General features: G+C 40.5%; 1 protein-coding gene across 1 annotated transcript in view; it reads left to right on the top strand.

Moving 5' to 3' along the window:
• Nucleotides 1-17,322: 17,322 nt before the first annotated feature.
• The window catches only part of ROR1 (receptor tyrosine kinase like orphan receptor 1), a 179,309-nt gene continuing 168,857 nt past the window's right edge, over nucleotides 17,323-27,774 (top strand). Inside the window, exons 1-2 of the mRNA XM_032594084.1 lie at nucleotides 17,323-17,326; nucleotides 25,602-25,673. Coding sequence (XP_032449975.1) covers nucleotides 17,323-17,326; nucleotides 25,602-25,673 — 76 coding nt within the window. The remainder of the gene's footprint in view (nucleotides 17,327-25,601; nucleotides 25,674-27,774) is intronic.

Genomic DNA, 27,774 nt, shown 5'->3' on the forward strand with positions numbered 1-27,774 from the left:
TAACTTAGAATGTTCCTAAGAGTTGCTTTCAAGGAGTTGAATGGGAATCCCTTTGGGATTAAAGGGCGCTGTAATAGCAATACAAAATAATAATGGTCATTATGACCGGTGGGGCAGAGGGAAGTGCAGTAACTATCTAACCAGACTTCCTGGTTAACTAGATACATAACAAATTATTTAATCTGTGCCTTAGTGTTCTCCCTGGTAAAAATGGGAATAATAATACTACCTATCTGGTAAGGCAGTTGTGATAATGAAATAAGTAATTGAAACAGTGACTGGTACGTGATAACTCTCAGTAGAAGTTACCTCATGCTGTTATTATGACTTATTAAGCACATAAAACATGAACTACACAAGATGAAAATATTAAAGATACTGGATTTAACTGTAATGATTAAGAGCTTCCAATGTGCCAGGTATTATACTCCACACTTTATAAATATTATCTCTTTACTCATTGTAACCACCGCCACGAAGAGATTTTATCACCCCACATTTTACAGATGTGGAAACTGAGGTCCAGAGTATAATAGTGTGAATTGCTCTCTAAGACTTATTTATTCTTTACTACTTCCCCAAACTACCAAAGCCTGGCAGCTGGTGGAAAGCCCTCTGGCCTTGGATCTGACTGACACTGAGGATGGGAGAGAAGTGCTGTCCAGTGTCCTAAGCGCTGACAACACTGTTGACACATGGACATCCAGGACAAGGAAGGCCTGTCTAGAAACAATGGCCCAAAAAGTTGAGGTTGGCCTTTCCACACCTTTTCAGAGTTCTAGGCTAACCCATGATTATGCTTTCCACTTTGGGCTATTCTTGAAGCTGCTTTGAACCAGGCTTTAAGTTTTAAAAATATTCAGTAAGACAGGAGTGTTGCAATAACTCAGGATGTCCAGCTGGGTTGATGCAGGATGATATCGCATCAGACCACAGCTTTAAAACTTCCTGTAGGGGCGCCTGGGTGGCGCAGTCGGTTAAGCGTCCGACTTCAGCCAGGTCACGATCTCGCGGTCCGTGAGTTCGAGCCCCGCGTCGGGCTCTGGGCTGATGGCTCAGAGCCTGGAGCCTGTTTCCGATTCTGTGTCTCCCTCTCTCTCTGCCCCTCCCCCATTCATGCTCTGTCTCTCTCTGTCCCAAAAATAAATAAACGTTGAAAAAAAAATTAAAAAAAAAATAAAACTTCCTGTAGTTCCTCATTGTCTAAAAGGAAAATGTCCTGGTTCTTTTTTTTTTTAATGTTTATTTATTTTTGAGAGAGAAAGAGAATATGAGCGGGGGAGGGGCAGAGAGAGGGGTTGACACAGAATCCGAAGCAGGCTCCAGGCCCCGAGCTGTCAGTACAGAGCCTGACGTGGGGCTTGAATTCACAAACCATGAGATCATGACCTGAGCCAAAGTTGGATGCTTAACCAACTGAGCCACCCAGGCGCCCCTGTCCTGATTCTTTATTATTGTGGTAGAGTGGAGTAAGTATGACCTTCAAGGTCTAAGAGTGAATCTTGGCTCTGTCATCACATAGATGCATGAATTTTGAGCTGAGATTAATTTTCATGTGACAAGCCACAGTTTGCTCATCTACTATATAATGCTTCCTTGCCAGGTTATTGTAAAAATCAAATAAGATACAAAGGGTTGCAAAGTACCCTGTCCCACGTAGCTCACTAAACTATGGTTTAGTGATTACATTCTCTTAGCAAGGCCCTCAGTCTATTTGTTAATAAACTCTCTCTCTATGTGCCCTATAGTTTATGAAGACCAAGTTGAGACGTGCCATTCCCAAATTTACTACAGAAATGAGATCATTTATATGGAATTGCCTAGCTTAATGCCTGGAAAAAAATAGGCTATAAGTAAGGTAGAATGAATGAGGGTGGCCAAAAGGTAGGAGATAGGATATTGAGATATTGTTTCCCAAGGGGTCTGCATACTGCCCTGGGAACCTCAAACTCAGGGAAGCCAAAGGGGGCAGGGTGGAAGGAAGGAATCTGATTAATGAGAAATCGTTTTGGGGGCCTGTATATTGTTGCCCCTTCCCCCCTAAGTATTTACCTCCCTCAGCCATCCCCAACCAGACCACAACCAATCACATTTAAAGTTTGTCATTTGTCGGGGCACCTGGGTGGCTCAGTTGGTTAAGTGTGAGACTCTCTATCTCAACTCAGGTCATGATCTTATGGTTCGCGAGATCGAGCCCCACATCTAGCTTTATGCTGACAGCATGGAGCCTGCTTGGGTTTCTCTCCCTCTGTCTCTGCTCCTCCCCAGCTGGCACTATCATGTTCTCTCTCTCTCTCTCTCTCTCTCTCTCTCTCTCTCAAAATAAATAAACTTATTTGTCATCCTTGAAAGAGTACCATACAGAAGAGGATGAAATTAAGTGCATAGAGATTACTTTGTAGTTCAGATAATTATCTCTGGCTAATTCCACATTGGGTACAGTCTTGTAAATGTCATTAGGGTCTCAGATCTAGCTGCTCCTGCTGACTTCATGGTGACTTTCTTTTTATCAAACATATGTTCCCAAAAGAGTTCCTCTGCAGAGAGCCATTTAAGGGCTCAGGCAGCCTTCCAAAGTTGGTTTGGGGATGCATGGGAATGCAGCCTCTCCTGCTATTGCATTTAGGATCCTGACTTAATGTGTATTTTAATACTGATGTTTCTTTTGGTCCTTTTCCATGTATTGGATAGCTGGAAATAGACAGATACACAAGATGAAGTCTCCTTCGTTTCTGTAGGAACACATTTTATATCTAGCATTATCAGCTCATTAACTGTTCCACCTAAGTGAATTTTCCAACTGATCGAAGCATTGCCCATTAAATGCCAAATGGTTTGCTATTTAATGGAAATCTTCCTTAATGGATTGCCCACACACCTCTGTCTTCTAAAAAAAAGAATTACCTTTTCACAATAATGCATGGTCATCATTATGAATTATTGGATGGCACCGCAATAGAGTACATAGCCAGGGTCTGTTGAAAGTTGGACTAATTGCCCCAAGCTGTTGAGCTTTTTGAGTACTCGAGTCTCCTTTCTTTCTCCTTAGAGTACGTTCTAGTTTATCTGCCTACATCTCCTTTCCTACTCTCAACTTGTTATGTCTAGTCAACTCTGGACTGGGAAAACTGATAACTAAGCTTATGAAAAGTGCATATAAATAGCTTCTAGGTGAAGATCTTTTGAGTGTTTCTAAGGAGTAAACCTTAGTGCATAAATCTAGGTTGGTTCACCAAAACAAAGAGTCTTTACTTGGACAATATTTTTGTCAGATATTTATTTACCTAGTCTGCCAAATTTGAGTCACAGGAACCCAGTCCAAGTGTTGACTGGGACCTCCAAGTTACTGCTACCTAAGGTGGTTCCTTTAAGTGGGATTTATATGACCTTCAAAAGATTCATTCAATCATTTCTTGTTTATTGCCAGACACTGAGCTAAGCTTTGACTGTCTAGACAGGCACAGTCCCTACCCCTGGGATTCTGAGAGTCTAGGTGAAAACAAAATATAGAAATAGATGAACTTGAAAACTGAATAAAGGGGTATATGACTGGGTTCCATACAGCTCAGAGAAGGGGATGGTGTCTGCTTAGGAAGGATGAAAGACAAGAGGAGAAAATTTGCTCCCTCTCTACCTCCGTCCTTTATTTCATTTATGTCTTTCTCTCATTCTGACATTCCATAAATGCTTATTCAGCACCAGCTATATTCCTTGCACTGAGATTGCAGTAGTGGATAAGACAAACATGATCCCTTTTCTAATTTGATTATCAGCGAATGAATGGGGAAGAGGAGCAGAGGGAAGAAATGGGCAGCCCAGTAAAGAGAGTCAAGGATTGAAATGGCAGAGTGTGTTTGGGCTGGGGAGCTGTAATTTAGCATGGAGTAATGGGAGACAAGATTATAAATGACTTTGCAAGCCCTGCTGAGGGCTTTGAACTTCTCTCGTGTGCAATAGATGCCCAGCGAAGGTTCTAACCACGGGGTTCATAAAAGTGTTGGCCGTATGGCGGTGAATGATGACATGGAAGATGGGTGGAAGCACGGAATCAAACCCATGCCGTCTGAAAAATTATGCATAATTTTCAACTTTACCTTTAGGTTTAAATTCTGGGTTTTCAGCCTCAGTTACCCAGAATTCATCAACAGCTTTTTTGTTACTTCTGCCTTTGCTCCACCCCGCCCCCCCCCCCACCTTGACTGCTGTTATGCAGATCTAAGCAATCAGAACCGCAGGGGGAATGAGAGGCTGCCTGACTCTGAGAATGGGCTAATACATGAGTCAGCCAGGGTTTTGCTGTGGAATGATTCCAGTGGAATTTATTAATGACTGAATTACATCCCATGTTGTCCTGGTTCTTAACCCACATCATGAAGATTAAATGAGATAATGAGTGTGAAATTCTTTTGCCTGACCCATAAACACTAAATAAACAGCAGTTGTTTTTAGCCATGCTTATTCCACTTTGTCATGCTGCCTGCCAATTTAACACGCTTTGCTTTTTTTGTTGTTCTTGTTTTAAGGTATGTGGGCTCTCAGCTTATCCCCACTGTTCTGTTAGCTCCTCAATTTGGGGACTGGGCATGTTAATTAATCTTTGTATCATGACTTTTCATTTAGATTATTTAATGTATCATATCCTGATCAGTAATGCAGAGACACACATGCTTGCAGAGAGCAGCAAAAATTCAGTTTAAATTTATCATTGCATTTCAACCAGAGGAAAATTTGAGGTTAGTGTTCCTGGAGGTTTTAATGAGAACAACATTCTCTTTGCATTATCAATGTTCCTCAGTCCTCACTTGGCTAGAGCAACTACCTCTGGCTTCAGTTAGCTATTTACATTCCCCTATTTTTATATAAATTGTGCTATATTAGCATATATTTCACACTGTGACCTAGTGTTTCCCAGGCCTTTTAAGCCAGGCTATTTGTACATTAGTCAACGTCAACGGAAGTAAAATTGCAAATTGAGTACAGACTATAGCCCTGCTACATTGCCCACTCTGTCATGCTGAAATGGATCCCTTGTTCTAAGAAGATTTGCTGTGAAATACAGTCTATTTACATTAAGAAGACCTCTGTATATTTAAGGCATAATTGTTTCAGGGCCTTCATTAATTCTTGAACTGCAAGACCTGGGTTTTCTTTTCTTGTATCTTTTCTCTAACAATGGTAGTCAGAGGTTTCCAAAAAAAAAAAATAATAATAATAAATTGGTCCTCATTAAAATGGAGCTGGGAATGGTTTTCTGGTAATATGCTTTACAAACAATGAGAGAATCTGATTGTAAATCAACTCCAGGACCCAGCCGTCTCAGGGTCTAGGATGGGAAGCTCCAAGATAAAAGGTAGTCTGTATTTTTCTGGAAAAATAAAACAATTTTTTACTTCTGTAATTGATGAAGTGCTTATCTTGCCCTAGAATTTTAGAGTTGGAAGGGGTCTCAGAGTTTATTTAAACCAGCCCCTTCCTGGAATAATAATCCCTTCCTCAGTATCTCTGATATATGGACATCTAGTCTCTGCTTGAACACTTCTAGCCATGGACAGCTCACTCCTTTAAAAAAAAATACATTGTGGCTAAGTAATGTGTAATATATAAATAACCACTTTATTTTTTATTTTTTTAAATGTTTATTGATTTTTGAGAGAGAGAGAGAGAGAGAGAGCGAGCACAAGCAGGGGAGGGACAAAGAGAGAGGGAGACACAGAATCTGAAGCAGGCTCCAGGCTCTGAGCTGTCAGAGCAGAGCTGATGAGGGGCTCTGACCCGTGAACTGTGGAATCATGACGTGAGCTGAAGTTAGATGCTTAAGTGACTGAGCCACCCCGGAGTCCCTATAAGTAACCATTTTAACCATCTTCATGTGTACAGTTCAGTGGCATTAAGTTCAGTCATACTGTTTTGTAGTCATCACCACTGTCCATCTCTAGAACTTTTTCATCTTTCCAGATTGAAACTCTGTATCCATTAGACAATGATGCCCCATTCCCTCCTCCCCCACAACTTCTGGCAACTACAATCTAACCTCTGTCTCCATGAATTTGACTAATCTAGGTACCTCATATAATTGGAATCATATCATATTTGTCCTTTTGTGGCTGGTTTATTTTACTTCACGTAAAGTCTTCAATGTTCATCCTTGTAGCAGGTATCAGAATTTCCCTTCTTTTTAAGGTTTAGTAATATTTCGTTGTACGTATATATGACATTCTGTTTATCAGTTCATCCGAAAATGGGCACTTGGATTGCTTCCACCTTTTGGCTATTGTGAATAATGCTGCTATGAACATGTGTATACAAATATATCTTTAAGTCCCTGCTCTCAGTTCCTTTGGGTGTAGACCCAGAAATAGAATTTCTGGATCATATGGTAATTCTGCATTTAAGTTTTTGAGGAACTGCCGTCCCATCTTCCACAACGGTGGCACCATTTTACAATTCTGCCAGCAGTGCACGAGGGTTCCAGCTTCTCTACATTCTCACCAACACTTGCTATCTTTTGTGTTTTTTAACTCGTTTTTACACACTGTAATATAATTGTAAGAGTATGGACTTTAGCTTTGAAACCTGGCACAGCCTCATACTGATTTCTCTAAGCCTCAGTTTATTTTTTTGTAAAATGTAAATAAAGAGCTGCTGCTGCTGATTATGATAACCTTATAAAATTAATGAGGATAAAATGAGATAATTCCTGTAAAAAATACTTAGCTCAGTGTCTGAAAATAGCAGGCTGTCAGTGAATATTTGTTTTTATTTTTTTGGGTAGTCATTGATCAGTCCATTCTATCTGGGGACTCCTCTGATTGTTAGATTGCCTTCTTTATTTTCAGTTAAAACCTGTTTTGATGTAACTTCTGTAACTTGTGTAACGGTTGCCTGCAATTCATTGGTCCTGATTCCATTCTTCACAGCCTCACAGAATAAATCATATCTTTCTTCCACATATCACCTCTCTGATATTTGAAAACAGCCATCAATTATTCGCTAGTCATCCCTTGCTTTGGCCAAACATTCCGAGTTCCTTCATTGTTTCTTTTTCTTTTTTTTTTTTTAATTTTTAATGTTTATTTATTTTTTGAGAGACAGAAAGAGAGCACAAGCAAGGAAGGGGCAAAGAGAGAGGGGGAGACACAGAATCCGAAGCAGGCTCCAGGCTCTGAACTGTCAGCACAGAGCCCAACAGGGTGCTTGAACTCACCAATCGCAAGATCATGACCTGAGCTGAAGTCAGACGCTTAACTGAGCCACTCAGGCACCCCTCCTTCATTGTTTCTTAAGTGATGTGGTTTCTAGGTCTCTCATCATGTTTCTCGACTGATGCTGGACCGCAGTTTGTCTCCTAGAATAGAGTGACTGGAAATTTCATCATCTCTCCCATTTTTTTGGCTTTGTTCCCTAACAGCGATATCCATATGGAAGAATGGATGTGTGGATATTGGTGAATCAACAAAATAAGCTGCCCCTCATTTCTTTCCAGTGTTTCTTCCTCATTGCTCAGAATGCCTCATGTCTATAGCACTTGCTTTTTTTCAGTTTGCAATCAGCCTTCCATCATTTCAAATTGTCTCCATTTGTTTTATCTTTCCTGTCAGCTCCTTAATAGGAAACAGGTAGTCCCTACTCCCATATACCTTCTCCATGGTCCCACCAGCAAACAGAGGGCACAAGGGCTGTGTGTTTTGAAATAAAAGTGTGGTGTACTCTTAAATATGGAGTCATGTATTCTGACGTAGTCACAGGATTCTTTGAGAGCACTGGCTGGAATATAGGTCTTTTCCATTGTTGAAGTGAACACCTGAAGACTTGCCCAGGAAGAGAAGGCTGGGGTGGGAGGGTATTTTGGCTGAAACTCCAAGGAGCACTTTGAACTTGGGTCATCAGACGTAAAAGTCTAGGGAGGGCTTGCTTCACCCCACCCCACCCCACCCTGTCCTGTAATTCCTTGACTCTCCAATGCCAAGCTAAATTGCCAGTTTCCAAATTTGCCCTTAGGAGGATGAACAGAGTGAAGTAGTGGTGTGTTTTTGAAAGGACCTGAGCAGTTGAGAGTATCCCGCATATTTCTGATTTACATGCCTAACTCATCTCAATGTCTTTTTGTTTTTTATGAGCTCTTTAGTATCCTACAAGACTTCTCTGTTTCATCATGAACGGTTTTACCCTGAAAAACAAAATCCCAAACGTCTTTTCCAGAGAAGGGAAGTTGTATTTTTGTCAAGGATAAAATACTCGAATGGTACTCTTTTCCAGCAACTCAACTGAATGTTTGAAAACCTAGTTCCTCATGTATCATGTCATGTGTTTACATTAAAAAAAAAAAAAGGTAAAAGCCAGATTTTCTTCCTGTCTTTAAAAACAACAACAAAGAAAGTGACAGGGAAGGGGGAATAACTCACTTTTTTGGCATTTTAATAGAGTACCCAGAATCCTCCTAACATAAGATACTATTATAGTTGAAAGGCACATTAAAACTATGTGTAAGCTAAAAACCCCATCTTTATAGGAAAAGACTGGTAGATTCACTCACAATTGACATACGTGAGCTTTATGGCATGGGTTTTGGGACTTCTATTTTAACCCACTCAGAACACTGAAAAATATTGACCTATAGTTCACAACCATTTTTCAGACATTTGGGGTTGCCAAATTGCTGACATACAGCTAAATAAGGTTTTATTTTGCAAAGTCAATGCAATGTGGGCCCTTCTTAGTTTGCCTGTTTGCCATATATGCCTTTGGAATGATGCCATGCATGCCTGGTGATGACACCCAGCACAAGCATTCTGCAGCTGGTGGTGTAGAAAACCAGCCAATCACCATTGAATGAATGGCAGAGAGAGGCAGCCTGTGGTCACCATTGTCTCCCATGTGTCATTTAGGCTCTGGTTGGTTTATCTGTGATTTCACTTTTGTTACATTGTGATTGAGTTGCTATACCCATTGAGATCTGCCATCTGGGGAAGTTTGAAGACATCAGGAATTAATGCTTTTGAGTTTCTTTAAGGTAAAGAAAGGAAGACCGAGGGATGTCTACACAAAAAAAGAATACCCTAATAGGGGATTATCAATAGCTGTTAACCTCGAAGCGTGTTAGGGAAGCCAGACTACCATCACCAACACCATTGCCAAAAAATCTGATGACGCTTCTCTCCTCTGTTTCACCTTTCTTGCCACATTTCACATTTCAGTATGGAGAACATGATATGATAGTGTGAACAGAGAATGTGATAATCTGTCCAGTGTGACCAAAATTCTCTGACCTTATATTTTAACATTGCAATTTTGGGGGAGAATTTCTTTTGATGTATTTTTTTGTTTCATTTTGTGAACTTAAAAAAAAAACACCCACAGCCCTTGTAGATGTTGGAATTTAAAATATAAGTACTAAGTGATACCTATAATGCCCAGAGAATGGAGAGAAAAAAAAATCCCTGCATTGGTTAGTTATGTCATGTGGATTTCTGCTCAGAGTATTTTGTGTTTAAAGCTATGGCATATATACACACGCCCTAGTAAACTAGTGATGGTTTGAATAGAGGCCACTCTAGAGTAGGGGACAGAACCATGGGCTCACGTCTTAATTGGCCCCATTATTAGCAACGACTTTTGGCATATCGCTAATTCTTAGTTTTGTCACAATGAAAATGGGGATAATAACCTTTCAATAAATGTTTGTGAAAACATGCGTAAATATATTTTGCACACTATCATTGATATAGGAAATATGACTAACACGGTTGTCCTGTCACTGTTGTGTTTGCTGAAGTCCTCCTCTCACGTTGCCTCTTCCTCCCGCTCATTGCTGTCACTGCTCCCTTTTATTACTGTGTGAACCACTAAGCAGGTCCTGCACCTCTTGACCTGGTGTCTTCTTCTGCCTGCCAATCAATGAGATTCAGCAAATATCAGGTCCCTAATGAGTGTTGGCCCTGGAGGATATAAAGATGAGTACTCAAAAGAAGCAAAAATGAACGTGCAGCAATATATAATGAACTGTTTGTAGTTCCCCAAATTTGCTCAGCTCTCTGGGACAAAAGAGCCTTTTGTCTGCCTAGCTAATGTCTACTTGTCCTTGAAGACTCAGCTCAAGAGTCAACATCCCTTGACAACCTTTGATGATTACTTCTATTACTCTCCCATCCACTCTGATGAGGTGCTCTTCCTCTGGAGTACCATAACATGCTGGGCACACCTTGAGAGAAACATTCATCATACAAAGTTGTAATCATTGAGTCTTCTTTTTTTTTTTTTTTTTTTTTAGCTCTCTCATTTTGCACGTGCTATAAAAATTTTAAAGCACAAAAGGATACACAGTAAAAAGTTAGTCTCCTTATTTCTGACTTGCAGCCCCCAGTTTCCTCCTCAGATGTTGACATTTCCCTACTTTTGTATATGCCTTTTATAGCTGTTCATAGGGCATTTGCATTTAAAACTTCACCAATTGCCAAGTTGTACAAACTTATACTCCTACCAGTATAAGGGTTCCTGTTTCCCCATGTCCCTCTCAATATGGTGAGTTATCAATCTCTTTTAAAATTTCTAATCTGATCGGGAGGAAATGGAATCTCATTGACGTTTTAATTTACATTTCTTATTTTGTCAGTGAATTTAGCATTTTTCCATATATGCATCTGGAATGATGCCATGCATGCCTGGTGCATTTCAAAACCACATATATTCCCTTATCTTAAATTGTCTATTCATTTCCACTTATCTATTGCTTTCTTGGGGTTCTTCTTCTTCTCTCTCTCTTTTTTTTTTTTTTTTTTTGCTTCTTTGTAGAACTTTTGCTTACTATATTATAGCAGCTAGCCCTTTGCCTTTTGAGCTGCAATAATTTTTTTCTTTCCACTTTCTCATTTGTTATTTGATATTATTTTTGCTTTTTTCCTTGTAGAACATTTTTTTTTAATTTTTTTTTAACGTTTTATTTATTTTTGAGACAGAGAGAGACAGAGCATGAACGGGGGAGGGGCAGAGAGAGAGGGAGACACAGAATCGGAAACAGGCTCCAGGCTCTGAGCCATCAGCCCAGAGCCCGACGCGGGGCTCGAACTCACGGACCGCGAGATCGTGACCTGAGCTGAAGTCGGACGCTTAACCGACTGAGCCACCCAGGCGCCCCTGTAGAACATTTTTAATGCCATCAAATTTATCATCTTTCTTTTTATGGATTTTAAATCTGGTGTTAAATATTGAAAAGCCCTTTTCACTCCCAAGATTGCCACATAAAATTTTCCCATGTGCTGAGGATAAACTTGCTTAATGGGGACCTTGAGTGAGCAGGTCAGGATAAATGAGGGCAGCAGAGCAGGCTTGTGAGGAAGGCCTTCTAGTAGATGATGTCACAGCATGGGCCCTCGACCGACCATGAACTCAAGGGAGAGGCAGCATGACAGAACCCATCAGATTGCTTCTCTTTCCCAAACGGTTCCACCAGACACAACAAATTGCCCCAAATACCTTGATCATCCCTGACTGGAAACGGATGACTGCATTCCTGGTGGGGAAGGTATACACCTTCTCCAAGCAAAGCAGCTATTAAGAACATCCTCTTATCAGCCGGAGATCAAGTAGCCCATCTTGAGAGGTGACACACATGAGCGAACAGGCCGCCCCATCCATCATGTGCACAGTAGCATTGGTTGTTCTTGTTCACTGCGGTTGACTAGAAAGGGCTCCTGAGATGCTGCTGTTTGACAGCTCTTGGAGGAGAAAAAGCCTCCCTCTTCACATAAGAGGGGCTCTTCGGCAAATCCAAAGCATGGTCCCGCATAGCTGTGAAAAGTTCCCGTGCCTGCAACCACAAATGCCAACGCAGCTTGAAGGCTGCTGGAGGAACTGCATTTCAACCCCCGGGAACCAACTCCAGCTGTTTTCATCAGGTCTGAAAACCATAGCAGTCTTGGTTGCTTGATGGTGGAAGTGAACAGTCACAAAATTAACTATGTGCAAAGTTATTTTTCTTTCCAGTGAGAGACATGAATAAAACAGTATGTTGCACGTGAGAATGACCAGATCTCCAACTCTGAATAGCAGTTGCTATAAGTTGAGCTCTGGATTTGTGGATGTGGGAATATCATTCCTTCCAGACCATTGTGTGAAAGAGATCCTGTACTTCTGCATCTCTTAGGTCTGAGCAGGTGAGCCGCCGACACACAGCCTTGTCCGACGAGGGTGGCTGGCTTCCACACTCAGTTCTTCACCATGCTTCACTGTGGAAGGAGGCTCCTCTCCCATTTGTCTCTTACTTCTGAAGGCACGGGAATATTTGAAATTCAGTCAGCTTGTTCAGTGGAAATAATGTGGGGTTTAGAATCAGGAAGAGGATTCAAATCCCAGCTTTTTCACTCCGTGGCTTTAGGCTAGTTCCTAACTTCACTGGGCCTTGATGTTCTTATCTTTAATTGGGTATCTATTACCCACACATGATCCTACATAAGCATCCCAAAACTTTGTGACCACACACAACGAGCATTTGTTTATCTCATGAGTCAGTGTGTTGGCTGGTACTTCTTTCATGTGGACAGGGCCAAGGTCTTGGCACATTCTGTTAGCCAAAGGCCAGCCCAGATTCAGGTTAGGGAAGTAGACTCCATCTCTTCGTGGGAAGAGCTACAAAAAGGTGTGGAGACACGGAGGAATGAACCTTGGCCATTTTGCATCCTACCACACTACCTTATACCAATAAATGTAATAATATATGGAGAGTGCAGCTATTATATCACCTATGCATTCAGAAAACATTTGTTGAGTGCCTACTATGTGTGCAACGCAATAGTTGATACTATGTGTAGAGATAAGTAAGATTTTGTTCCTAGCCACAGGAAACATGCAATTTTTTTTAATTTTTATTTTTAAATATTTATTTATTTTTATTTTTATAGTTTTATTTATTTATTTTGAGAGAGACAGCACTGGTGGAGGAAGGGCAGAGAGAGAGGGAGACAGAGAATCCCAAGCAGGCTCTGTGCTGTTAGCCCAGAGCCGGGCGTGGGGCTCGAACTCACAAACCATGAAATCATGACCTAAACCCAAATCCAGAGTCAGACACTTAACCAGCTGAGCCACCCAGATGCCCCAGGCAACATGCAATTTTTGTAAAGAAGCATGCTGAAACAATTGTGGGTTACCTTACAAACTGTGAAGTGTCTTAAGGAGGGAGCAAACAGAACACTATGGGACCTCAGAAGAGGGAGAGATTGAACTAAGAGGCTCTGGGAAGGGATTCTGGTCCCAACTTAGGCTCTGCATCATGTTTCCCTCTATTTAATTTTAATTATTGATCCCCTTAGGCTATCAACAATGACATGGTGCAGGAAACCGAGTCCAGACGGGTGAAAGCATTTTAAACTGGAGTAGTTTGAGGCAAATAGAGTATTTGAAAATTGCCAGCCATCTAGATCCTACACGCCCAGGCTAATATGGCTGGAGCAAAACCGTCTTACTATCTTGTAGGATAATAGTAATCCTCCTAAATTTACCTCTCTGATTAAAATAATTCCCACCAACCCAAGAGTCCCTCAATCCCATTAACTTAAACACTTGGTTTCCAGGGCCATCCAGAAGGTACAAATTATACTTTCAATAGATTTTTTTCTGAAAATAGTTCTTGTTAAAAATTTTACTCCTCACTCCTTGGAACTTTGAAATGATTGAATTAACAGTGTGCTGGAAGGTATTAGGGAAAACAAAAACAAAAACCTTAAAACTGGGGAAGAGTCTTCACCGGCAGTATAATAGAGAGCCTGCGTGGAGCCAGGTTTGGGGGAGGGGAGACCGTGGTTACCTTCTCCTGGCGGTTTATGACATGCCAGGGGACCTTAGGCGAGTTCTCTGGCCGAGTCTGGGTTTCTTCAACTCCAACCAGGGTATGATTATCTTGAGCCTTGATCCTTCACATGTGGAATCATGAGCTCATGTCTGTTCTGTGTACAGACTTTCTTGAAAGGAAGAGAGCTACCTAAATACAAGGTACTTGTGTTACTGTAAGGTGCTTGGAATCTTCATAGCCTTTTCAACTGCATCCAAAGTGGGCTTCTCTTAGTAAATGCTTTAAGTGGCTGAGAATCAAAGCTGAAAAGCGTTTTGTTTTTTTCTCCTTTTATGTCTAGGATAGGGTGACTGCATACATTTAGAGCGTGCCCGTTGTGGCATCTACAAACAGAATGCCCAGCCATTGAGATCCTATGTAACACAAATACTGGCTGGGACAATACTGCCTCATTCTTTGTAGGATGATAATTTTTCTCCTAAAAGTCTAATTGGCTGAATCATTGGTCAACCAGTTAGGAGAACCTTCAAGTTAAATGTAAATACTTGGATTTGAAAGTCATTCAAGAGGTACCAATTTTGTTCTTGGTTAATATTCACTGAGCTGTCTCAATATTGAGGTTGCTGACCACTTTGGAATTTTACAACAAATATGAGATACGTTTGTCTGCCAGCTTCCTTTCCCCTTGATTCTTAAATTATATTAAATTTATCTGTTCAGTTAAACCTTTTCGTGTTTTTCACTTTTTTGCAGGCATATGATTATTTGAGTTTCCTTAAACCGGTGATTTACAGAAGACTAGTGCTGGGGTAGTTATCTAAAACCCACCTTGGGAGCTTTAGTAATTTAGGGATAGGGTCCCAGAATCTGGATTTGTTTAATGTGCTCTCCAGCTGGGTTTGGGAATCAGTGCATTAAATAGCCTTCAAGCTGTACCTATGGCAAGTAAAACAAAACAAAACAAAACAAAACAAACAAACAAAAAACAACAAAAAAACTAATAGTGATAGCTGCTACTTTGCTGAAGGTTTACCTTTTGTTGGACACCAAACTCATCTCCAAATATTTCCTAGTTAATCCTCATCACAATGCAATGCCATTACTGTTGTATCCATTTTTTGAATGAGGACCTGATGTTTAGAGGTGTGAAGTAATTTGCCCAAGGTCATAAGCTAGTATGTGACAGAGCCTGGATTTGAACATGCCTGACCCTCAATCAACATAACTTTAATTCCTCTGCTATGCTGTTTCCCATCTAGCCTGTTCAGAATTGTGTAGAAACCAGGTAGTGCACAAAGGAAGCATAAGACATAATCCTTGCCCTCAAGAAGTTTGCTATCTAATCAGAATGAAAGAATGAGCACTTACTCACTGATGGCCAAAGGACACATGGACCATAGAATTACGTGCAAATTATAAAGTAGAAAATTAGAGTAATTCCAGATTTTTTTTTTTTTTGTCTCTTCAACAGAAAACCGAATGTCACTGAATTAGTAGATAGATTTTGTTTTCCTGTTGCACTGCATGGTTGTTTTGCTGTGACTTAAACAGAGAAGTATCCTATTTGAGGTTCAAACATAAGAAAGATTTTATTAATGTCAGCATTACACTATTTCAAGGAGATGAAGTTTGTGCATCAAACCTTCTGTTGTATGTATTCTATTTCCTCATTGGTCTGGCTGGAGCAGAAGTCATTTAACCTGTGCAAAGTACCATGTTAAATAGACTGTTAGTTCTCTTTTCGGAGCCAAGTGTAAATTAGAAAGCTATAAGGAACTGAAAATTTGGAACCTCGTAGACAGGTTAGACTAACCCTCCATTCCTGGCAGATATTTACATTGCTAAGAAGATAAAAGCATGAAGGACCCAGTCCCTGTTAAGAATCAATTTAAGAGGGGCGCCTGGGTGGCGCAGTCGGTTAAGCGCCCGACTTCAGCCAGGTCACGATCTCGCGGTCCGTGAGTTCGAGCCCCGCGTCGGGCTCTGGGCTGATGGCTCGGAGCCTGGAGCCTGTTTCCGATTCTGTGTCTCCCTCTCTCTCTGCCCCTCCCCTGTTCATGCTCTGTCTCTCTCTGTCCCAAAAATAAATAAACGTTGAAAAAAAAAATTAAAAAAAAAAAAAAAGAATCAATTTAAGAAGTATACAGGGCTAAAGCCAAATCACTGATCTTGGGACAGCCATTCCCTGCTTCTTTTAGTAGCCAAGTTCTGCAGGGAAGGGAAGTTATGGGACTCTGGCAGGTGGGGCATACCTGTTTTATTCAGAGGAGGAAATTAGATTATCCAGGATCCTTGTATGCATCTAAACATCTGGCTCTCCATAAACCATGTAAGGTTTATCACCAAAGGTTTTGGTCAGAACAGGATCCCTCAAGACTGCTAGTTCCATTTACCCCCATCCCCATTTCCACCACACATACACAGTATTTATCATACTATATTTTAACAGTTAGTTTACTTCTTTAAAAAAATTTTTTTTAATGTTTATTTATTTTGAGAGAGAGAGAGAGACACAGAGCGAGAGCCGGGGAGGAGCGGAGAGAGAGAGGGAGAAACACCGAATCTTAAGCAAGCTCCAAGCTCTGAGCTGTCAGCACAGAGCCTGACATGGGGCTCAAACTCATGAACCATGAGATCATGACCTGAGCTGAAGTCAGAGGCTCAACTGACCGAGCCACCCAGGTGCCCCGCTTAGTTTACTTCTATGTGTTCCTACCACACAGTTCTGTGAAGTAAGAAACGGTCTTAATTTTGTTCATTATATCTTTAGCACCCAGCCAGCACTTAGCTGGTCTGAAACAGAGTAAGTGCTCAAGAAATATTTATTGAATGAATAAATGGGGGAATCATTGAACAAACAAATTTAATAACATTAAACTCCAGGTGAAAGTAAGGAGTTTTTAAAGACATCCTTTGTGGCCATCTCTTTTTCCAAACTGTATGCTAATATGCTGTTTAGGGGTCACCTGGCACAACTTAACTTTGCTCCTATTGTGTGTGGAACTTAACTTAGACTTCATTTGTTTTCCAAGAGTCGAGAGTCATGGAATTGCAGCTAGGAAAGCCTCTTTCTTGGGTTTCTTGTTTCTTCTGAATGACAGAAGACCATGAACTGACCAAAGACAATTACAGGGTAATAGACTTTTCTTACAAAATTGATAAGAGAATACGAAAGTGTGCGTGGGCCATACAAAGGGGGAAGATTAAATGGCAAACACCAAAGACAAGTACAGGTGACACAGCAGGGAGGAAGAAAAAATTGCCAGGAGGCACTTTTGAGGGGAAAAGCCTATAAGGAAGAGCAGTGAAGTGGAAACCAGAACAAATAAGTGAAGTTTGTTGATGTCTTTGGGAATCTGAGTTGTCTATGCAGCAACTGAAAGAAAATGAAATGAAACCTACATAGATTGATAAGACCATTTTCTGAGTTAAAGATTTTTCAGCATGCTTCCTCCTTTTCTTTATTATGTCTTTGCCAACTTGTTCTGAAGCTAGAAATAAACCAATTCTTTTGTTCCACTAAGCATCCGTTGAGCAGCACCATGGGTGAGTGAGGAAGTGCTAACTTTGGATCCAGTCATTTGAACTTCTTGGGGAAAATCAAGGTTTGAGCCATTTTGAAATTTCTCCTAGGACTTGCATTGACCCTAAGAAGATCCTGCCTCCCCAGTAATTAGCTGGGATGTTGCTTTTTTATCTGTAAGAAAAAAAACAAAACTAGAAGCCCCTGGATTTTGAAATTACTACTTGTTTACTTGTTGGAAAAAGTTGATACTATGCAATTAAGTATGACCATTATTGAGTTACATGCACTTCCACGAATGTGCCATAGAATTTCCAACACCCAGACCTTCTGTCAGAGTGGAACAGACTTTGCACCAGCCATCCTTAGGTTCCCCCTCCCTAAACTGGGGGATGTGCTCCTTCTCGATGCTGACTTGGAACCCTCTTTTACCTCTGTGGTATTTTTTAAAAATTTTTTTAACGTTTCATTTTAGTTTTTGAGAGACAGAGACAGAGTGGGAGCAGGGGAGGGGCAGAGAGAGAGGGAGATACAGAATCCAAAGCAGGCTCCAGGCTCTGAGGTGTCAGCAAAGAGCCTGATGCGGGGCTCGAACCCGCAAACCACGAGATTATGACCTAAGCTGAAGTCGGACAATTAACCGACTGAGCCACCCAGGTGCCCCTGTTGTACTTCTAATCACATATTTATTTTTAGAATCAAGGCTTGTTTAATATTTTCAACATATTTTCCAGTTTATTTGCCTATTGCTTCTTGCATATAACTCTTTCTTTCTAGATTCACCTTCCTTCTTACTGAAATAAAGAATTTAGCACAAACGGTTGTGAATGGATACATAACAGTTTTATTTTTAGTAGCTAGAAAATGAAAACAACCAAATGTCCTAGGTCAGTGGTTAAACAAAGTGTGGTACATCCATACTATGGAATACTACTCAGCAATGAGAAAGAACAAACCATTGATACATGCAACAAATTGAGTGAATCTCAAGGGCATTGTAGGAGTCTGTTTATATATTGTTCATGAAACAACAAAATTATAGAGATGGGGAACAGACTGTCAAGTGCCAAATGTTAGGAATGTTTGGGGGATGGGTGTCACTATAAAGGGGCAGCATGAGGGAGATCTTGGTGGTAATGATAGTTCTTTGTCTTGATTAAAGAGGTGGTTATATGGATCTACATGTAATAAAATGACATAGAACTTACATACACACGGTAACAATGTCAAATTCCTCATTGTGATGCTGTACCATGATTCTACAAGCTGTAATCTTGGAGAGAAACTGGGTGAAGGGTACATTGGACTTCTCTGGTCTTTACATACCGTTTGATTTCTTTTGGAGATGTGGCCTCCTCCCCCTTCTAATTCCTAGACTGCAAGGGTATAGCAGTTTCTCTAGGCCATTAGAGGAAGTGTTTTCAGCCCTTCCCACAGATGGGGATGTTCTCCCAGGCTCTAGTAAAGGCTTTAAGCAAGAACCCAGATCTCTCTCTGGCCACATCTTTCATTTTCTTTTCTTTTTTTTATAATTTAACTTTATTTTTTTATTTTTTAAGATTTACATCCAAATTAGTTAGTATATAGTGAAGCAATGATTTCAGGAGTAAATTCCTTAATGCCCCTTACCCATTTAGCCCATCCCCCCCACAACCCCTCCAGCAACCCTCAGTTTGTTCTCCATATTTATGAGTCTCTTCTGTTTTGTCCCCCTCCCTGTTTTTATATTATTTTTGTTTCCCTTCCCTTATGTTCATCTGTTTTGTCTCTTAAAGTCCTCATATGAGTAAAGTCATATGATTTTTGTCTTTCTCTGACTGACTAATTTCACTTAGCATAATACCCTCCAGTTCCATCCACATAGTTGCAAATGGCAAGATTTCATTCTTTTTGATTGCCGAGTAATACTCCATTGTGTGTGTGAGTGAGTGTGTGTGTGTGTGTGTGTGTGTATATATATATATATATATATATATATATATATATATATATATATCATATTTTCTTTATCCACACATCTTTCATTTTCAAATGAACCTTGAAACTGAGACCCCAGCTCAGATGGTCTGTATTTATAAGGCACCTCCCACATTAGCTTCCACTTACCATTCTCTTCCTTTCTGGCACCTGAGAATTTCTTTCCTTTCAACCTCAGCCATGCATTATATTTTTGTGTGTGATATTTTATTCAGTAGTCTTGATGTTTTTAGCCTGGTTGGGGCAGGGTGGGGAGAATGGCTTATGGGGCTAGAAGGCCATTTCTGCCAGTTTCTATTGTTACCCTAGCATGCTGTTTATAATTGTGTTTCTGTACTTTCCTTCCTGAGACTGAGTTCTTGAAAATGCCGGGGACCAGGACAAGCTTTTTCATCCCAGTTCTTATACACAGAAAGTGCTAATATACATGTGTATTGAATGAATGAATGACTCTCTAGAGTTCAATGGAAGAGAGCCCAAATATAACAGTTGTTTTAAGCTTATTTATTCATTTATTTTAAGAGAGAGAGAGAGACAGACAGACAGATAGACATGGGGCTCAGTCCCACAAACTGTGAGATCATGACCTAAGCTGAAATCAAGAGTCAGTTCCTCAACTGACTGAGCCACCCAGGTGCCCCAAATATAAAAGTTTTTAAGTAAGATAGTTTTCAAGATTTTTTTTTTAAAGTAGGCTCCATGCCCAACATGGGGCTTGAACTCACAGCTCCGAGATCAAGAGGCAGATGCTCTATTCACTGAGTCAGCCAGGTGCCCCTCAAGTTTACTTTTATTGGCTTTGAAGAACATGTATGTCATTGTGGCGCTTTGTATAGCATAATCCCTTTAAATATAAGAAGTGCATGTGATCCGTAATATTAATTTAACAGATTTAAAGAAGGAAATAGTCTGTACAAATAAAAAAGAGGCATATAAGGGTGAGTCAAGGAGTATTTCCTCCCCTCCCCTTGTGGTCCTTACTATCCTTTTGGGTTTTAGAATTAGGAAACCAGGCATTGATAGAGAGGAGGTGTGTGGTCTCAGGTACAGGGTCTCAAACTGTATTCTGCAGCGCTTAGAGTTCACAGGGTTTTCCTGTGGCTGAAGGGGCTTAAGCCAGAGAGAAAGTGGATACACCTTTTAGGATCCCCCCTCTCCCCTGATTTTGGCAGATTTGGAGACCCTCTGGTTCTGCTGTCAGACGCCCTGCTCAGATTGATCAGAATTCCTACCTCTATCCTAACAAGCTGTGTAGGCAAGTAAGTGTCTTAATAATCTCAGGTTCTTCAATCTTAGAATGGAGATAGTAATGGTATCTAACTATGGATTTTTGACAAGATCTCGGAGCCCCTTACACATTAAGAAAACCTGGACACCTTTTTTATCTTTCTTATTTTTTTTATTTTGCTTTTTACACTTCCCTCTATATAAAAATATGAATAACACTACAAAGTTCAGTATACTTTAAAGTTTTCTTCAACAAGTTTATGGCTTTGCCACCTCTATGGTAATTGTGCTATTTACAAAGTCATTACAGGTTTTATTTAAAAAATATGTTTTCATAGTGCAGTGTAGGTGGTGTGGTTGGGTTCCTGAGCAGGGGGTTTAAGGTGGCAAAATTGTGCCCTCTTCTCTCTCTGTGACTGTACTATTAATTTCATTTAAAGATTACATCAGAAATCCAAATTTGAGGCCACTGAGGATTATAAGGTCCTTGTAGACACTGAGCATAGTAATTCTCCAGTACTGACTATCCCACCTGGGGTGAGAAAGGCTCTCGCTTCCCTCTCTCAGTAAGTTCAGTCCCCAGAGTTGAAGGACCCCTCATTCAGGATCCCAGATGTGGGGTGATTGTGATCCCAGAGCTGCAGCAACGCCCTGGCTGACTAACTCCCTTGTGCTGTTAGAGAGTGTAAACTGCCTGTTACTTTTCCAAATAGGTACTTTTGGTGATACCTGGCTATGGGCTTCTCCTCCACTGAGGCACTGGAGTCAGGAAACAACCATGGCTAAGAGCCTTCAGCAGACAACTCAAAGCCATCAGCTTGCCCACCTCCTTCCCACCCTCCCCTGGCCCCCAGTGATCATAAGCAGAGAAGAAGGGTGTGCCTGTTTAGTGGGACTGACCCTGGCTGTTTGAAAATGCCCTGTGTGTCTCTCTGAACTTAGCTTCTAAGGGTACATATCACAGCTTAGAAGCACAGACAGTAGAAAATGGATCACAGAGAGAAGGCAGCATGCGTTTATTTCTAAGCCATTTCTAAGGCCTGGCTCTACTTAGAACTTCTGTGATTTTCGCCAAATCACCTGACTACTGTGGGCCTCACTTTCTTCATCTGTAAAATGAGAAGACCATACCATATTAGAGGCTTAATGTTTGTTTGTTTGGTTTTTGGTTTAGAGCATCGAAGACTTTTCCACAATATCTGATACGTTAAAGAGAGAAACAGAAAATTGTTCCTGACAAAGGAGGGCCTAGAGCCCTGTCCTCTTGTCCTCTCTCTCCCTACATCCTGTAATGTCCCACAAAATCTTGTGGGTGCAAAAAACAGAATTATAAGTAAGGCACACCCAGATACAACATTCTGGGACTCAGGGTCTCTGGTCAAGGAGGGCCATGGGATAGACATTTGTTCCCTCACACTTGGCCTTTGTGACCATTGGGCTGGCCTCTAGTCTCTGGAGTATGCTGGTTTATGTCTGTGTAACGTCACGTATCCCTGGATCAGGATACAGGATGTGGCATGGCTGGGTGCTTCTTATAAGAGCTTCCACATCCTGTGAACGTTGGGTCTCCACCTGCCAACTGCTGAGATGAACCAGTAATCCTTTCAGAGAGCACAGGCTTTTATCAATGAGGAGGATTCAAGGCTTATTTTTTTTTTCCTTTCCTCCAAATAACACTCCCACTGTTCAGGCTTAAATACCAAAACCTTATGGTTTGCAGAATCCGTGCCAAGAAGTCAATCATCAGTGAAACTGCAAAGATAATAGGTCCTATTGATTAAATCGGGAGAAGAATGGTTAGCCCTCCTGCAGAGGTCAGGGAAGATAAGGGCTGGAGTTTTCTAAAACATGCTTGATTTGCCTAAATTGGATAAAAGTACATAAAAACACTTATGTTCTTAAGAGAACTGGTGACCAATTCGGGAAAACCTCACAAAAATGAAAAGATTGGCTTAGATTAGTAAGGCATGAGAAATACAGAGTCTTTTCTAAAAGCATGGAGAATGTGTTATTTCAAACCTCGAGTATGTCCACGTAGAGGATGGCTATTATCTGCCTTACTAGACAGAGAGGAAGTCACAAAAGATCTTCAGTGCTCACTCTATGCTGGACACTGTGCAGGACCCTTTTGGACCAGAATCTAATGTAATCCTTACCACAGTCCTGTGAGGTGGCTTTCATTGTCCCCATTTTACAGATGAGAAAATAGAGGTCAAAAGATGTTAAATAACTTGCTTATGATCACAAAATTAGTAATTTAGCTATTCAACTATCTACTAATTGGTACATATTAATTTGCTCTTACCACAATACTCTTACACAAAGAGATGTTGCCAGTCTGGTATGAAATGTCCTTGGAAATATCTCCTCCTTTTTCCATGATGAGGAGGTAGGAAAGAAGCTGAATCCATTAGTGGAGATCCTACATGGTCAAGGCTGATGGTTGTGTCTCTCTCTAAAGCTACTACTAACCTTTGACTCCATGGAGTCAAAGCTGAGACGTACTGAATTTTTCTCACATATAAGTCAATCTTCCTTTTGGGGGAGGGGAAGCTTCTTAAACATCATTTTGTGTGTGTGTGAGGGAGAATTGCTAACATTAAACTTTTCACATAAAATAATCACCCTTTCTTTTAAAATATATGGCCTTGGAAGATAGTATTTTTTAGGAAGGTTATTCATATTTTAAAATATTTTATCTGTTTTTATTATCACTCTATCGAGAAGCTGAACATGTGGTTATCTGAAGGAATAGATCTTGAGGCCGAGTACAGAATTCCTCAGAATCATCACAATCACTAAATGAGCTTGCGAATTGAAATTATCTTTGCCATAGTCTAAGAACCAAGTAGTAATTAGTGTCCAGGGACACATGGGGAATAATTTTACTGTTAGCAGTGCCAAGAAACTATTCATTTGTCATCGGTCCCAAATTATACTCAATCAGCAATTCAAAGTCAGGTTAGAAAAACCAAGGGACATAGAGCTAACTTTCTATAAAAATTAATACTGTAAAATGAAACCTATATTTCTGGCAGTTTAACTGTGAGCAGCAGTAAGATGAAGCTATGAAAATATTGAATGTAAATGCCGTCAAGATCTGCCTTAATCCCACCACTTCCCCACCTTTTGCTTCTTTGCCTGAAATGCTGCCTTGGCTGCCATGCTTCTCTTCCCAAGCTCCCTGAAGTCTGGGTATTGGAGTGCTTGATGAGCCCTTTTGGAAGGTGAACCACAGTAGTCCATAATACTGCAAACAAGGGGCCATTATTCAAAGAGCCAAAGTAGGTGGCAACAGGAACAGGGTTAAGCGGAGCTGTGGTTGGAGTCCTTCATGGAGGGCCCTCAGATACAGACAATTAGCTTTTCCTCATGAAGTCACCTGCATGAAATACCCATTCCTAGGACAAGTGGTTAATACCAGAAGCCCTGCCTTCTACTGTGGTTTTGTGTTAAGCATTTTTCCCACCTGGGATGCTGTTTTCTTTTTCTTTTCATATTTTGCAATCTTATATGATTTGAGGTTCCTGCCATACTGTGCACCTGACTTCAGGTCCCCTTTAAAGAATCTGTGCCATTTTTAGCTCAGGACATAGGAGGGGACTGGGGCCACTTGCACTAAGGAGGGTATGCGTGGTTTGTCTTCTTTCTTTCCCACCTGCTGCTGGGACAGGGCAAATCAAGGAGGTCTGCACAAACCAAACAACCCTTTTGTCTCTGCTGTAGGTGGCAGGTTGATCAGAGACCCAGTAGACAAACTAGAAGTGGGTCTTTGCAAGGTCTCAGTGGATAAACATCCTGTTCTTGACAAAGCTCACTGACTATGGTGTGTGATTTCTATGGCCAAGTGGCAGCCAAGCCCTATCAGTAAATAAGGAAACAGTAGAAAGTGTGCTTATCTAGGTAAAAGGTGAAGCCAGAGAGAGGTAAGATGAAAAACAAATCAGGTTTCACAGACCTGAGTACCAGGTAGCATGAGCTACTAGGAGATATGTAGGCAATAGAAACAGACCTGGATTTGAATCCCAGTTCTTCCACTTACTAAAAAGTTCACCTTGCATTTCAGATCCATTTTTAGTGTCTACCTAGAGCACTGTACTGGAAAGACTCTAAGGCAGATCTCAGGTTTAACAGGCAAAAAGAGCCATAATTGATTAATGATGTCTGTACCAGATTGAAGGAAGGAAAATGGATTCATGTGGGTGTCATTATCTAATGTTGTAGGCATTGAGTTCTCCAAGATTCTGCTCCATACTAAAGTTCTGTATGTACTAAAGTACGTGTGTGTGTGTGTGTGTGTGTGTGTGTGTGTGTGTGTGTGGTCTAAGGGGAGGTTAATGCAACCCTATTAAAATGTGCATGACATCATCATGGCTTAAAATTTCAAAAACAACAATAAAAACATCATTTGTATATTACAGTCTATTACTACTGTAGAGTTTTTAAATCTTCGTAGTGTCTTATGCCCTTTCTGTTGTTGATTTGCATGTTTGCTTTAATTTATGGTGGTTTTGAAAATTGTCTTTTGAGTTTAGTTACCTCACATGACTCTCATATTCAAAAACTTAGCTTTCATTTGTCTTGACTCTAAGTTTCAATGTAGAGAAATAGATTTCTCCATTAATAGAAACGCTATCAATTCACAAACACAGCAAGTGAAATCAGCAGAAAGAGCAAACTTAGTTCTCATTTTTCATGGAAAGACTATTGAATATATTGTCTAAGAGTGATCTTCTAACAAGAAAAGGAAGAGTTGATGTTTGATAACGTTCAGTCATTTCTGCAGGTTTAGTTTGTTTTGTTAATGAAATCTTTGTATTTTCATTTTCAAGCCCATGTTTTAAAGAAAAAAAAAACAACAACACCTCTTTGAATCTGGCCTACAGATTGCTCATCTGGATAGACTCTGTAATGCAGGCGCCTCTGCCTGGCAAGCAGAGCGGCTGTTCAGTTTAATAAGCTATGGGATTGCAGTGGTCTCTCTCAGAAGGCAGTGCCTTTGGAAATCTCCTGTAATGCTTCTAACAGCCCATAAGTTACTTATATATTTAATATCACCCTTGTCTTTCTCCCCTCCCTTCTTTTTCTTTCCAGAAACAGAGTTGTCAGTCACTGCTGAGTTAGTGCCTACCTCATCATGGAACATTTCAAGTGAACTCGACAAAGGTACACAATGGGGATGCACTGGGGAGGAGGAGGGGGGAGGCGTGAAACTCCATTTTTAATCCTGGCATGGCCTTCTTTGAAATCAGCTGCTTTTTAGATCATTAGAAGGAGGTGGGGGCCAAAATAAACCCCTTGCTTACTTTGTGATTATTTAATATTTGATTACTTGGAATTCTATGATTTCTGGAGAGGGTTTTTTTTTTCCTCTTTCCTTTCCCTTCTTCCTCTAAAATGTTCCATATGGTAAAAATGCTTCAAGATGTGAAATTGGGTTGTTTCTGACCTTCCTGACATTGCATCTAGTGGATCTTATTTAGGGGATTTGATTCTGCCTGAGCCAGGATTGATCAGAGCTGTTTGCTGGGTGACCTTTTACAGTGAGTATTTGATGTGCTTGCAGGGTTCAGGGCAGAGTATTTGGAATGTTTGTAATTGCCTGTGCGTACAGATGGCAGCTTCCTGTGTGCACGTGGGGAACAGGTTCCTGCTATGAAGTTGTTGTAGTATTAATTAAGCTCCACCATATGCTAAGCTCTGGTTACTCGATAGAGACCCTGTGTTCTGGAATGGTAAATCAGGACACCTTCAAAGCCCCTGCAATGTGGCTCATCTTACCTTTCTAGCCTTATTTCTCTTTAGCACCCTTTATATCCTTTTATGCATCTCCAGCAAAATTTATATTTCTTCTTATATACCCTGTGCTTTTCTGCCTCTCTCCTTTTGCCTAAGCTATTCTTTCCATCTGAATCACCCCTTTTTTTCTTTGCCAGTGCCCATTTTCTCCCTTCTGCACGCCACAAATTACTTATCCTTCAAGACTGAAAACAACACATTCTATATTAGCCACAGTCTTATCTAATCCCTCAGCAGGAAGTGGCCTTTCCTTCTTTGGAACTCCCATAGACCTTTTCTCTGTTCTTAACATTTTCTGTGTTATATCATGGTGATTTATACACCTGTCTGTCTCATTCTTATGCCTGAAAGCTCCTTGTAAATAGGATTTCTATCTTATTCTCGTTCTTGTTCTTTTTTCTTTGTCTCCATTGCAAAATCTAACACAGACTCTTGTTCATAGGAATCCTCAATAAATGTGTGGAATAATGAGTGACAACTTAGGCCATATATGTGGATGGGCACCTCTGTATATATATGTGCAAAACATGCAGCAAACTTATTCTACTTTACTTCAGGCATGATTCTAGGTTCTGGGATTATAGTGATAAAAGTTCAAAAATCATTGTCCTTTATGTCAGATGCCTTTTATAATCAGCTCTCTTTTGTCTGCTCATGTGTTCACTGCGAGTTGTATTTCCTCTCTGAGGAGAGAGAACCTTATAAAATAGTAATAGGCAAGGTTATTCTGAGCTGAGATCAAGAGTCAGATGCTTAACCAACTGAGTCAACCAGGTAACCCATATTCTGATGGTTATACTTTATTAGGCATTTTAGGGTGGCGGGATAAGGTGAAATATCTTTTCACTTTAAGTAGGAGGACATTTAGAATAATTTTCTATTGTTAAATTTACTTTGGACATTCTTTTTCTACTTTAGGATTGGAGCAGGGACTGTATATTATTCCCTTCCATGTCCTGCACTAGGCACAATGCCTAGGAGGCAATAGATTGTCAACAAATATTTTTACATTTTTTTTTTAATGTAAAAGAAGACGTAAAACACACTAAGTCTTAACTCAATACTCACTATGTGACAAGTGCTGTGCAAGGTGCTTTCAAGAATGTGAACTTGGGGTGCCTGGCTGGCTCAGTCAGTAGAGCATCCAACTCTTGATATCAGGGCCATGAGTTGAAACCCCACATTGGGTGTGGAGCCTACTTAAAAACAGTGTGAACTTAATCGGCAAGCTCTTTATGGCACCAACAGTAAAAATGATATCATTGTACACTACATGTTGATCAGGTTCTAATTATGGCTATAAAAGAACATCAGTATCTGCTAAAAAGGCAGCAGAGCCACCAGTCAAGAATCTAGCTTGCCAGACTTTGAACTTCTACCAGACCAGGACTGTAATTAGCAGTGGTTGCCCTTCAAGAAAGTAGTGTCAATAGTAGTGAACCTGCTTGCTACAAAGCACACTTTTTTT

The sequence above is a fragment of the Lynx canadensis genome, chromosome C1 (genome assembly GCF_007474595.2).
Source record: "Lynx canadensis isolate LIC74 chromosome C1, mLynCan4.pri.v2, whole genome shotgun sequence".
Classification (NCBI taxonomy): Eukaryota; Metazoa; Chordata; class Mammalia; order Carnivora; family Felidae; genus Lynx; species Lynx canadensis.